This window comes from Canis aureus, chromosome 6 (assembly GCF_053574225.1).
Source record: "Canis aureus isolate CA01 chromosome 6, VMU_Caureus_v.1.0, whole genome shotgun sequence".
In the NCBI taxonomy this organism is placed as follows: domain Eukaryota; kingdom Metazoa; phylum Chordata; class Mammalia; order Carnivora; family Canidae; genus Canis; species Canis aureus.
The window spans coordinates 3082950-3097811 of record NC_135616.1 but is presented as its reverse complement, the minus strand read 5'-3'; the positions used below and the strand labels follow the sequence as shown (position 1 = coordinate 3097811).

Below are 14862 nucleotides of genomic sequence, written 5' to 3'. Positions count from 1 at the left end.
GTCTGGCTGCCCCTTACTTCTTTTTCTTGCCAAATTGCTCTTACTAGCATTAGCAGTACTATATTGAAGAGAAATGAGGAAAGCAGGCATCCTTGCCTTGTTCCTGTTTCTTAGAGGAAATCCTTTCAGTGTTTACTCACCATGGAGTATGATGTTTGAGGAGGGTTTTTCAATATGGCTTTTATTATGTTGAGGTAGTTTCCTTCTATTCCTAGTTTGTGAAGTTTTTATCATGAAAGGTGTTCAATTTTGTGTTAAATGCTAATTTAGCATCAATTGAAATAATCCTGGGGTTGTTTTTCTTTACCCCATTTATGTGGCAAATTATACTAATCAATTTTTATATGTTGAACCATCCTTGAAGTCAGGAAAAAAATCCCACTTGGTCAGGATATACAATCCTTTAAATATACTGCTGCATTCTGATTGCTAGTATTTTGTTAAAGATCTTTTAAAAAATCAGTATTTGGGGCAGCCCGGTGGCTCAGCGGTTTAGTGCCGCCTTCAGCCCAGGGCCTGTTCCTGGAGTCCCGGGATTGAGTCCCACGTTGGGCTCCCTGCATGGAGCCTGCTTCTCCTCTGCCCGTGTCTCTGCCTCTCTCTCTGTCTCTCATGAATAAATAAATAAAATAAATATAAAAAATAATTAAAAAAAATAAAAGATCAGTATTTGTAAAGGGTATTGGTTTGTAGTTTTCTGTCCTAGTAGTGTCTTTGTCTTTTGTGTCAGGATATTGCTGGTCTCATAAAACAGGTTAGAAAGTATTCTCTCCTCTTCAATTTTTTTGGAAATGTCTGAGAAGGATTGGTAGTTGTTTTAAATGTTTGGAAGAATTTACCAGTAAGGCATCAGAGTCAGGCCTTTTCTTTGTAGAGAGAGTTTGGGCATACTAATTCAATATCCCTTCCACTGGGATGCCTAGGTGGCTCAGTGGTTGAGAGTCTGCCTTTGGCTCAGGGCGTGGTCCTGGAGTCCTGGGATCGAGTCCCACCATTGACCTCCTAGCATGGATCCTGCTTTTCCCTCTGCCTGTGTCTCTGCCTCTCTCTCTGCTCCTCTGTCTCTCATGAATAAATAAATCAAATCTTTAAAAGAAAACGACAATATCCTTACTAGCTATTGGTTTAGTCAGATTTTCTCTTGCTAGGTCCAGCATTTCTAGGAATTTGTCCATCTTACTAAGGTTATCCAATTTGATGGTAATTGTTCATGATACTCATAACTCTTTTTATTTCTTTTTTTTTAATATTTTTTAATTTATTTATGATAGTCCTATAGAGGCAGAGAGAGAGGCAGAGACATAGGCAGAGGGAGAAGCAGGCTCCATGCACCTGGAGCCTGACGTGGGATTCGATCCCGGGTCTCCAGGATCGCGCCCTGGGCCAAAGGCAGGCGCCAAACCGCTGCGCCACCCAGGGATCCCCTCTTTTTATTTCTATAGAATCAGCAGTAATGTTTCCCCCTTCATTTCTGATTTTAGTAATTTGAGTCTTTTTTCTTAGTCCATCTAGCCAAAAGGTTGGTTAATTATGTTGATATTTTTAGTTTCATTGATTTTCTCCATTGTTTCTCTTTGTTTTTCTCTGGTTTAATCTTTATTATTTCCTTCCTTCTGTTAATTTTGTGTTTAGTTTGTTCTTCTTTTTCTAGTTCCTTAATTTGTAAAGTTTCATTGTTGGTTCATTCATTCACTCCTTCCTTTCTTTTTAAAAATCAGAACATTTATTGTCCAACTAATCACTGAAATTTCTTGTTTTTAATGTTAAGAGTTTACAGTAACAAATTTCACCTTAGCACTATTTCCACTGTGTCCCATAGTTTTGGTACATTGTGTTTTCACTTTCATTCATTTTTAAGTATTTTCTAAACTCTCTGATGGTTTCTTTTTTGATCCACTAATTTTTAAAAAGTGTGTTAATTTCCACAGTTTTGTGAATTCTTTAGTTTTCCTTTTGTTATTGTTTTCTAATTTTGTCCTATCATGGCCAGGGAAGATACTCTGTATGATAAGTATCCTTTAAAATCTATTAAGACTTAAACTATAACATATGGTATATCCTTAAAAACATCCCACGTGCCCTGGAGAAATGTATTGTTGTTGCGGGGAGTGTTCTGTCTCTCTCAGATCTAGCTGGTTTATCATACTGTCCAAGTCCTCTATTTCCTTAACCTCTGCCTTGTTGTTCTTATCCATTATTGTGAGAAGGGTACTGAGGTCTCTATTATTGTAGAATTGCCTATTTCTCTTTCATTTCTGATAGTTTTTGCTTTATATATTTCGATGGTCTGTCATTAGGTGCATAAATGTTAATAATTGTTCTATCTTCTTACTACATTGAACCTTTTATTAACATTGTGTCCTTAATTTGTCTCTTGTAACCTTTTTTTTTTTTTTTAACTTAAAATCTATTTTGCCTGATATGAGTATAGTTTCCCTAAGCTTTCTTTTGGTTATTATTTGCATGGAATATCTTTTCCATCCTTTCACTTTCAATCTGTTTGTGTTTTTTTTTTTCTGTTTGTGGTTTTGAATCTCAAGGGAGTCTCTTCTAGCTAGCATACAGTCGGATCATGTGTTTTTATCCATCTTGCCAATCTCTAGCTTTTGATTAGAGAGTTTAATTAATTTACATTTAAAGTAATTACTGCTTAGGAGGGACTTTCTCATTGTGCTATTTGTTTTCTATATGCCTTATAAGAGCTTTTGTCCCTCATTTCCTTCATTCTTGTCTTTCAGGTTAAAAGATTTTTTTATAATGAGAAGTTTAAATTCCTTTCCCATTTCTTTTCATGCGTATCCTGTAGCTATTTTCTTGGTGGTTACCATGGAGACTACATTTAACATCCTAAAATTATACACTTTGATTTGGATTTATAGCAGCTTAATTTCAGTAATGCACAAAAACTGTCTCGCACAGCTCTGTCCCTTTTGGCTGTTGGTGTCACAAAATTACATTTTTATACACGGTCTTCCACAAAAAATGGATTAATAATTCTTTCAAATGTATTAGTCTCTCAAATTATGTAGCAAACAGAAAGTGCAGTTACAAACCATTGTTACACTACTATTAGCTTTTCTAATTGTCCATGTATTTTTACTGAGATCTTTATTTCTCTCATGGCTTTGATTTATTGTCTAGTGTCCTTTCATTTCCCCCTGTAGGACTACTGAGCATTTCTTACAGGGAAGGTCAAGTGGTTATAAACTCCCTCAGCTCTTGTTTATCTGGGAATGTTTAAATTTCTTCCTTCCTTTGGTAAATAGTTTTGCTGGATATAAGATTGTTGGTGGACTTTTTTTTTTTTAAGCACTTTGAATATACAGATTTCCTCCACTATCTGAGAGTAGAGCATTTCTGTGAAGCCTTCTGTAAGCTGAAATGGCATAAACCAAAGAAGCAATTGAAACACTTTGTAAAAGTGAAAATCTTCTTTGGATTTCGATGAATTAGCTAGAACAGGTATTAATGTTGGTCTTTCATAAAAAGTGAAGTGATGGAAAGCAAACTTTCAGATAGTGGGATGGAGAGCTGTATTGGGCCCAGTCTCCTGGCTTCCAAAGTTTCTGATGAGAAATATGCTGAAAATCTCCTTGAGGATCTCTTGCATGTGGGGACTCACTTCTCTCTTGTTGCTCGGTTTTTGGCTTTTGGGATTACAATGTGTCTCAGTGTGGGTCTCTTATAGTAGTTGAGCTGCCTGAATGTTTATATTCATGTCATTCCTCAATCTGGTAAGTCTCAGCCATTATTTCTGCCAGGAATCTTTCTGCCCTTCTTTCTCTCCTCTCCTTCAGGGACTCCCACAGAGCAAATGTCAGTCCACTTGTTGCTGTCCCACAGGTCTCTCAGTCTCTGCTTTTTCCAATCGTTTTTCTTTCTGTTCCTCGGACCTGATACCCTCCACTGTCCTATCTCCAAGTTTGCTGATTCTTTCTTCTGCCTGCCCAAATCCACCTCTGAATATTCTAGTGAATATTCAATATTCATTTAAGTCACTGGAATTTTCGGCTCTAGAATTTTTGTTTCATTTTAGGTTTTCTAGCTCTTTATTGATCTTTTCATTTTGTTCGCATATTGTGTTCTTGACTTTCTCCACATCTTCTTTGATTTAGTTCTTTGAACATTTTTATAAAAGTATTTTATTTATTTATCTGACAGTGAGAACTAGCACAAGCCGGGAAGCAGCAGGCAGAGGGACAGGGAGAAGCAGGCTCTCCCCTAAGCAGGGAGCCTGACGTGGGGCTCCAGGACCCTGGGATCACGACCTGAGCCAAATCAACTGACTGAGTCACCCAGGCGACCCCTCATTGAGTATCTTAAGACAGTTTTTAAAAAGTCTGTTTGGCATATCCCCCTCTTTTTCTGGGACAGTTTCTGTTGATTTCTTTATTCTGAATGGGCCATACCTTCCTATTTCTTAGTATGCCTTATGTTTTTTTGTTGTTGTTGAACACTGGACATTTGAATCTAATAATGTGGTAACTCTGGAAATCAGATTCTATCCCTTTCCCGGGATCTGCTGTTTTTTTTTTTTTGTTATGGTTTTTGCTTATTGTCATCTTGATTGCTATAGGCTGTCAATATGCTGAGGATCACCGTGAGATGTAAACCTAGGATCTTCTCAGGTCTTTTATGAGCCATTCCCTGGGCATGCATAATTACTTTATAATTTCCCCTATTTATGTAGTTTCTGAATATCCTAGTTTTTAATATCTGGTTCCCAAAAGGGAGAAAGCTAAAAATGAAGGGAGTGTGGGGGAGAAGGAGGCTAGCCCTTATGATCCCTTGGAAGTCACTTTAGCATGCAGGGAGCTTGCAACAAAGCAACAATAATCATTGTCTGCCTCTTTGTCTACATGTTTGGAATCAGATGTAGCAATCAGTAACCAGAGGAGAGATGCCCAATATTTGGAGGACAGGGTCCTTTTTGCCCACCCTAGCTCCTGTAAGCTATGTGCAAGCTGCTTTAGGAACAGTACATTGCTGCCTGCCATGTGGCTGGGGATGAGGCATGAGTAATTGCTATTGTACAATTTTTCATCTAAATCTTCCCCTGTGGGTGCCTAGGTCAGTTAAGCATCCGTCTTTGGCTCAGGTCATGATCCCAGGGTCCTGGGATGGAGGTCTACATGGGGCTCCCTGCTATGTGGGGAGTCTGCTTCTCCCTCTCCCTCTGCCCCTCCTCTCTGCTTGTTCTTTTTCTCTCTCAAATAAATAAAAATCTTTAAAAAAATAAAATAATCTTCCCCTCAAAGTTGCAAGCCTTCAGCAGACTCAGAGTTCCAAAGGACTTATGTCAAACTCTGCCAGTACAACTGTTGTCTAGGTGGGAGACAGATTTCTGATGCTTCCTACTCCACCATCTTCCCAGAATCCTCTCCTTTAATGTATAGTTTTTAAAGCTTTTATAATAATCTTATACATGAAAAAGATTATTAAAAACATTTAGAAATGGGGTGCCTGGTTGGTTCAGTTGGCTGGGCATCCAACTCCTGATTTCAGCTAAGGTTGCGATCTGGGGATTGTGGGATCAAGCCCTGCATCAGGCTCCATACTCGATGTGAGGTCTGCTTGAGATTCTTTCCCTCTGTCCCTCCCCTCACTTGCACTCTCTCTCTCTGATAAATAAATCTTTTTAAAAAAAGTATTTATAAATCACTTAACTTTAGATTCTGCATTCAGAACCTATGAAGAGTTATTTTTTTTAAGGTTTTATTTATTTATTTGACAGCGAGAGCGATCAAGTGTGTGGGAGAGAACACAAGAAGGGGGGCAACAAGCAGAGGGAGAGGGAGAAGCAGGTTCCCCACTGAGCAAGGAGCCTGATGCGGGGCTCAATCTCAGGACCGTGCATCATGACCTGAGCTGAAGGCAGACACTCAACCAACAGAGCCACCCAGGCACCCCCTTAGGAAGAGTTATAAAGGCATTTTTAATATCTATATATGTATGTGGGTATGGATATGTATGGGAATGATAACAAGTATGATTATTTAGGGCTCCCAGCTTCAATTCAGACAAGTAGGTAAATTAATCTAAAAAATACATATAGACAATTGACTTACTCCTTACAACTAGTATCTGTAAACCCAAAGGTGATTGATCTAAGAACCTGAGGCCCAGTTATCAGTTTAGCCCTACTTTACCATATCACTTTAGGAATGTAACAATATTTTTGATCCTGACTAGTGAAATGTCAGGGTTAGTTCTTTCTACCCCCAACGATCACAAAGCGCTTTGGAATTCCCTATTCCAGGTTCAGTGTATTTTGGGCAGAATCTGTTGCTAGCTCTTTTGTACCAAAGATACTCACTCTTCCTTGTGGACACAGCCTCTGCTAAGGGATCTTCAAGGAAGGAGGGAGATACACTGCTGCTGCTGGTAGACTTGTGCAGAGTTTCTTCCTAAGAAAGGTATGGGCAGAGAAATAGAAGACTCCTAAGACATTAGTGCTCTCATGCTGATAACATTTTACTATTAAAGATTTATTTTAATGTGAGGCCCTGAATTATGTCAACAGTTCAAGGCAAACAACACAAACTAGGAGAGATCTAAGATTAGACTGATCTGGATTTGTGTCTTGCCTTTGTCCCTCATTAGAGGGACATGATACATAAAGTTTCTTGCCTCAGTTTCGTCATTTGGTATTTAATGCCATTTTTACACTGTGCTATTGGATTAGATGAGATAATACACTCAAAATGCTTAATACATTATGAGGCACACAGTAAATCGTAGTTAATATTATTATTAGGGGAATACTTAACACATTTATAAAAGTAGTAGATTGGTAGCTGCATGAAGGTGGATGCTATGTGTCTCATTCATTGTTGTTAGTAACAAATCCATTGTTAGTAAGTAATGAATAAATATTAATATTTATTGAATAAATGGATGAAAATAATTCAAAGAATGTCATATGAATCTAGAAAAATATCTACATTATGCAAAATAACATTTAAATTCCTATTACCAGTGAGACCAGACCTTCTTAATAATTTGTTTCAGATTATATCAAGATAAAGTACAATATTTATTCATGAAAAATTTACTACCTTCTATGTGATTGAGGATGTACATAAACTACATGACGATGTATTTCTATAATATCTACAGAAAACTGCTAAATATTTTTAAATGTGGAAGAAAGAAAATTAGATTAAAATATTCACCTATGATTACGTGAGACAAATAGTGAAAATTCCCTCTGATCTACTTAGTTAAGGTGACTTTAAGAATTAATTTTGCCATTCACAAAAAAGTGTCCTCACCCAAAACCTACTTCTGAAAGCACTGGTTTCAAACAAGCTACAATACAAAGGATCTGCTCAAAGAAAAGGAGATGAAAAAAGGCAATGTAAACCATACAGTTCAAACAAAGGAGGTCTGAACAGTGACCTACCTCCTCACTCTTGGTACATACCATGAAAAACAAATCAAGCAATGTAACCAAAGCCTCAACTCAAGACACAGTGTAGAGGTCACACAAATCTCCGGAAAAGCTAGCAGGCAACTAGAATGACCTCCTTCTGCTTATGGACGGTCAAAAGAAATAAAAGCTAAGAGTATTTCTTACGAAAAGAGAAAGGAGCCATACACAATACTCCCAAATGATTATGAGGTGAGGTGGGTGTCACCCTGATTTCAACAGCAGAAACCATGCCCCCACCTCACATAACTTAGCCCATCTTTCTCAGAAACACTTCTAAAGCCCAATTTTACAGAATTCTGAGCATGTCCTTACCTTCCACACCACTCCTCTTTACTGCTTTGACCTGCTCTCACTGTGAACAACTAAGAGCCCATCCTAGAGCACCCAGGTGAGTACAAGTCGGTCAGTAAGAAACAGAGAAGTGATGAGGATACTGTCATGGTTCAAGGCCTTTTGGGATTTGTGCCTAGAAGTTATTGATGGTCCTCTGCCCCTGTATGTCCACCACAGGCAGCTGCACCTAATTTCTCACTACTTGAAAACTAATCTTCATTAGGATTAGGTGCTGGCCCAGAGGAATCACAAAGACCCTCAGAAAGTGCCAGGAGATCTGGGAAGTCAGATTTCTTGAGAGAGAGAGAGAGAGAGAGAGAGAGAGGGAGGGAGAGGGAGAGGGAATGTGGGTGTAGATGCCTGTTTGGCTTGCCCTGTCATGTCCACTCCCTTGACCAAACACTTTCTCCTGGCTGGGGGATCCTGATGGGCTCTGATCTCTCAAACTACTGCCAGGCCTGCTTTCTGAAACTTGCTTGTTTGTACCGTCTGGTCCGGTTACTGGTCTCTGACACTCATTAAACGAGGCCTTTTCTAGTTCTACATCCTGACCAGTGACTCTTAACCAGGTTCTGGTTGGAACAAGGTCACTTCCAGAACTCCTTCTGCTCCTTCAGTGCTGCTTTGCTCCAAGGGTGGTACTGAAGGCTGCCAGAGTCATCAGAAATCAGTCTGGGTAATTAAAGAATAATTCCTTAATTCTAACTTGGATGAATGTGGAACGGATGAAGCCAGCAACCACGACAGCAAACAGAAGTTGAGAGGCTGGCTATGTGTGTGTATTATCTGTCTGGCAGGGCCTGGGAAGGAGGAGGCAAGAATATAACTTCATTTTACACAGGGGGAGATGTGACCTTACTGATGCTGAGGACAAAGGGATTGAGAGAAATTTGGGAAGCACCAGCATTCTAACTGTTCCTGGAAAACAGGGAGGATATCAACTCTTCCTCCAAAGGGCAGCAGGGAAAAGATGAAATCTGGAGAACCCTAGCAGAGTTTTCTTTTACAGACCGGTCCATTGATATTACTATCACAGAAAGAACAAGCTTCACTATGGGTAGGTATGTGTGTGAGAGAGAAAAATCCATGGAAATAGACTTTTCTTTTTCCGTCCCCCAAAACAAAGGGAAACATGTGGGAAGTTATGTTTCCTTCCCCCAAAACAAAGGGATTTCCTTCCCCCAAAACAAAGGGAAACAAAGGGAAGATGTTTACATTTTTTTAAAGTTATATTAATACCACTATAATCTAAGATCATACAAATATTTCAAAATCTATTCTATAAACTATGGCCACTATACTGGTCTTTCATGAAAAACACAAAATCCATTGTTTCATTTCCTGCTAAACAAATGAATTTCAATCCCAACTTTATTGACTGAAAGATGGGAAGAGATTAAGCACCAACTTATGCAACATGATTAGTAAACTAGGTCAGAGAGGGCTTGCATTCTGAACATGGAGTCAAGATGTGTGTAACAGGCTCTCATGGGACTTACCTCGGAGTCAGAGCTGTCCAGTTCAGCCAGAGTTGGAGCTTTGAGGAGCTTCTTCCGCTGCACAGGCACCTGCTGTGCAGCACTCAATCCATTTTCTTTTGTTTGTGATGGGAAACCTCCATTCACCATTGAAGATTCCACAGTGTTCTTTGGAGATTCAGGAGTATTTACATCTGGTGAAAGACAGGAAAAAGCTTACCTTTTTCAAGCTAAGAAAGGTAATCAATCAGCAGGCCAAATACACTTTCCCAAGTACCTGGACTTGGTAGCACAAACCACAAACCAGGGGACATGGCATTTCCAGGTCACACAAATACAACACAGAGGCATCTATGTATAAAACATTGTTTGATATTAACTGTCAGATTAAAGAAAACCTTTAAATGAATCATAATAAATTTACATTTATACATCAGAATTTAGAGCTGGATGGAATCCTATAGATAACTGACTCTAACTTCTGAATCTTGCAGAGACCCAGAGAGGCTAGTTTTACTTCATAGCCTCCAAAGAGCTAGTGGTAAATGGACCAAAGTGCTGGTATACACAAAGCCATAACAGGCATATGGCTTTAAGACTTGAAAATGGTTTAATTTAAAAAACAAAATAGTGAATAGTCTATATTCATATAAACATGAACACAAAGAATCTGGGATACATTCTCTCTGATAAGGGTGACTTAGATTATTCAGAGGTCAAATCTGGGCAGGAAGGGAATACAACAGGTTAAAGAAATGTGGCAGCAGAGTATAGAGTACCCAGTACAGGGCACAGAGTATGTAATATATGAGTACAGAGCATGGAGTATACAGTATAAAGTATGGACTACAGAGCACAGAGTAGTATAGAGAGTACCCAGTACAGACTACAAAATATAAAGGATATAGTATATAGTTCATAGTACAGAGTACATTTTTTTAAAGTTTAAGAGACTTTAGTTTGAATATGCCTATCGTTCATTAAATTTAATTTTTCATAGTGCATAGCTATGTACCAAAGTATACAGGGAAAAAATAAACATTAGAAATACCTAAGGATGGAAGTATACAGGCAAAGAAGACATTCAGTACATACCATGAACAGGCTTAGAAGCATCCTAGGACAGTATCCATTAGAAAAGAATGAAAATCATGCAAAAAAAAATCTATCCAAATCATGGAAGGCAAATGAAATCAGTATAGTTATAGTTATAGTTTCTTGTATGGGATAAAGTATACATGTTCTTTGGATTGAAAACTCAATACAAATAAATATGGCTTGGCTTCTATGTCCAAGCCAAAAATTATCTATAGAAGTAACAAGTGTAGATGCTGCATGTGACAATAAAATATTAAAGGCCCCAGTATATAGTATAGAGTATGTAGTATAGAGGAGAGTACAGAATATATAGTAGTACACAGTAGAGAATACATATAGAGTGTATATTGTATAGAATACAGAGTACAGATCCGAGCGCAGGGTACAGATCATAGAATGTATACAGTTTATGGTATGGAGTACAGAGTATATGCAGCATATAGTATATAGAGTATACAGAGCACAAAATATATAGTATAGAGTATAGGGCACAGAGTATATAGAGCAATGTACGTAACTACATATAAAGTACAGAGTACAGAGAATATAACATGAAGCATACAGTAGCGTATGGAGTAGAGTACAGAATATATAGTACAGAGTACAGACTAGAGAGTACAAAGCACAGAGTACAGAATACAGAGTAAGAGTATTGAGTACATAGTATAGAGGACAGGTAATATAATATAGAGTTCACAGCACAGACTATGAAGTACAGAGCATACATTATAGTAAGATGCAGATGATTTGGGTTCAAAGGCTAGCTCTGGTGGTAGTTGTCTGACCGTGAGCAAGTTACCTAGCCTCTTATTTCATCACCTGTAAAATGGGCCTAACAACAGACATGGGCTCCTTTTGAAGATTAAGTTAACAATTGCATATAAAATACTCAATACTGTGTGTAATAAAGGCAACACACAATAAATGTTGGCAATTATGAACACTGATTTTTATCTCCATTTGTAACTAACTTAAGGCTCAGGGTGACTTAGCCAGTCACACAGCTAGTGTGCGGAACAGCTGATACTTGATTCCTTGTTAGTAGTGACTCAAAAGACCAACTTTTTGCCCCTGTACTCTGTATTCACTCTTACAGTGTAAGTGGAACTAATTTTCCTCAGTATTTCAAATGATGTTTTAAACACAGACAACATGGAATTGCACATGGAATAGTCTGTGAAACTCCTGCAGTTGAAGGTAAAGGGCACACTAAGCTCCGTTAGGAGGGAAAGCACTATAACTGCAGTTACTGTAAAATATTATAGTTTCCTTCACAACATACAACTTTTATATCCTTGGAGCTTAAGAGGTGGATTTCCAAAAAACATTCAGTGAATAAACATGTTCTAGTCCCGCCTTCCTTAACATTATTAAAAGAATAATATAAATTATTACAAGTGATGTGTATATCTAGTTTCATATTTACAATTTTTGCTATTTTTAGAGATCAAGGTCAGAGCACATGCCCTTTTGAATGAGAAGAAAGAGTCTGAGTAAGCAAGGAAGGACGCAGGAAAGTAAGAAAAGGAAAATGGATCCGTCAATCATTTATTTATTTAACACCAACATTTTATAATTGAAAACCTGACAACACATGCACTAATTTTCTTATTTCCTTTCCAGATGTTAAGTAGCTCTAATAAAAAGAAATAACTGGAAGAGGGGCTGCGCTTGACGGGCAAAAGGGCAAAAACTGCAAGTTTTTACACAAATTTATATGTTAAAATCTTCAAATAAATCTTTCCTGAGAGGATGTAGAGAGCAGTAGACTGCCACACTTCGGAGAGTAGTTTTAAAGTTTTCCAGAAAGCAAAGGAGGAAATGATTAGGCTAACTGAATAATTTCTATTCAAGAAAAAAGGTAGGGTTCAAATACAGTCTTGACGCATATTTTAAAAGACCTTATTCTATAGTTTATATTCTTTTATCCACTTCCTATAGAATGACTCACATAAGTTGTAGTAGTTAGGCTTTCCAGAGAAAGCATAAAGTTCAAATACACACATCTTTGTCCCCTCTCAGCTGCCCAGATTCCAATCCAGGTGCCCACACTGCAGGTACTGTGAGAAGAGAAACAGCTTTCTGAGGTGGGTCACATTTCCAATCCTCCAAATCAGAGCTTTCCTAAGGGTGAAACTACTAGTAGTGCATGGAGGAACACTGGAGGTTTTAACGGTTTTAACGGTTATATATTCATTTAATGCTTCAGAAAAATACATCAGATACATGGCTTTATGGATGTTTTTCCTTAAGAAATTTTTAAGAAGTCATTGATGGTAGATTAAAATAATTTAAATAATACTGGTGGTACTGAAAGCCTGGCAAAAATCATGAGGGTGGCATTTGACCTAAAGTTTAGGGAATATTGGCTGCCGTGAGTTCATTTCATTCTCAGTGCAGAAGATCTGAGAAACTACCTAATAGGTCTCTACTTGCGTGAACTGTGTCTACTATGAGATCGATAATTGACCAAAACTACTGAAATAACCACCTTGTGCTGAATTCAAAGCTTTGAGATAAATGGAATTGATGAAAAAAAAAAAAACAAAAAACAAAACAAAAAAAAAACAAAAAAACGTAACCAGTTTCAGGATATCCACATATAGACCTAAATACTGTGTGTGACTTTACCTTATACTATATAATTATAAAAGACCTAGTTGAACATATTTTTAAGAGAAATGTTTAAGTAATTTGATTACTTATAACTTTCTGTTCAAATAAAGAAATCCTTATTATTACTTCAATGTAACAAGTGAGAAAACCAGGGACTTGCATAAGACTTTGTACTTCTATATAAGACAGAAATTCCTGAGAAAAAACTGGTGATATTTATAAACAAGCAAAATATTCAACATGCTAGCTATGGCATTAGAAGTCACATACCTCAGGTATAGAATCTAAAATGCATAACCATGATATTAAATGCTTTATGTAATAACTTTATATGTGTTAAGAAACACCCAACTGTTGTCTTACTTGGGGGAAAAATGACTGTGATATAGATTATATATTTAGTGTTTGCATTGCAAAAATAAATTACACTTACCTTAATTAATGTTGAATGGATTAAGATTTTCCACTAAGTATTACTATTTTTAAGACATACCTAAGCAGCAGAATATACTTCATTATGTCTCATTCTATACTTAAGTTCAGAGCCATTAACTATACTATATATTTAAATATTTATTACTTAGTGTGTTAATTTCCCAACTTAGAGAAGAACTGTATCCTATTCTTTGTATTTGGTTAAAAGAATGGATTTTTTCCCATTTATTATTTGAGACATTTAAATTGACTAGTCAAAATGCAACAATGAAAACACAGAAGTAGCTAGCACAAGAAATTGAGAATGAAGCACATGGAAATCATGAAGTGCAATGAAGTAGCAAATGATAAGCAGTTAAAAGCAAATAAAAAATTTGGCTACTCTTTTACATCATGGAGGGTAAGAGCTTTCTTCCCAAATCAGAAGCCACCATATAACCTATATGAACACAAAGTACACACACACACATATATATACATATAAAATCCAAAGTAAAAAAAATATATATATAGTGTGGGGGGGCATGCAAATTGTCCAGATCAGCCACCTGTGCTTAATTTACGTTAGCCAAGAATCAATGTGTTTAGATAGCCGCTACTCCATTATAGTTCAACAGATGGAAGCATCTCCAGAAAAGAGACAGTCTCTTTAATATATACTGCCAACTTTTGGAGAATATCAGTGACAAATATGTACCAAAACATTCCTGAGTTTATTTTCCAGACCATTTTTATAAGTTTTTTTTTCTTTTTTACATTTACTCCACAAATGTAGGTAAAATAAAAATTTTCAAATGAGTAAAGAAAATAGAAAAAGTTCTTCAGTGGTCAGCCAAAAGTAGTAAGATTGTAAAATATTTATCTGAATTTTTTAAAAGCCCTAATAACAGTGATGCCTGAGACCTACGAATCTAAACACAAATTTAAAAACAGTAGGAAATTAGTTTAGCAATTGGAGGATGCTCAGTAAATATTCATAAAAAGAATAAGATACTAGAACTCTTTGGCTCTTTAAATATGAATTTGTATATAAGGTATGCCAACAATTCCAGAGCATATGAAAGAAAACTCTGGAGGAAAATATTAATGTCAACAACTCATTTCATTTTACATTCGAAAAACAGTTCCTAGGGGTGCCTGGGTGGCTCAGTCAGTAAGCGACTGCCTTTAGCTCAGGTCATGATCTCAGGGTCCTGGGATTGAGCCCCACATCAGGCTCCCTGCTTGGCAGGGATTGAGCCTGCTTCTCCCTCTCTCTGCCTCTTCTCATGCTTGCACTCTCTCTCAAATAAATAAAATCTTTAAAAAACAAAAAAAAAAACAACCAGCTTCCAAAGTAAAAAATTCTAATTTGCAAAAATATTTTATTTGGATTAAGTTGGTTTTGAAAATTCACTCATATATTGGGATCCCTGGGTGGCTCAGTGGTTTAGCGCCTGCCTTTCACCCCAGGGCGCGATCCTGGAG

The 14862-nt window shown here is 37.2% G+C and overlaps 1 protein-coding gene across 9 annotated transcripts in view; it reads right to left on the bottom strand.

Moving 5' to 3' along the window:
• The window catches only part of SPIRE1 (spire type actin nucleation factor 1), a 204532-nt gene that overhangs the window by 16864 nt on the left and 172806 nt on the right, over positions 1-14862 (bottom strand). For all 9 annotated transcript variants that reach the window (XR_013381082.1, XM_077899888.1, XM_077899880.1 and 6 more), the window contains 2 exons: positions 9268-9440; positions 6317-6407 (listed from right to left, as the gene is read on the bottom strand). Coding sequence is in view for 8 of the 9 variants with exons in the window: in XM_077899888.1 (XP_077756014.1) it covers positions 6317-6407; positions 9268-9440 (264 nt within the window). In the remaining variant the exon portion in view is untranslated. The remainder of the gene's footprint in view (positions 1-6316; positions 6408-9267; positions 9441-14862) is intronic.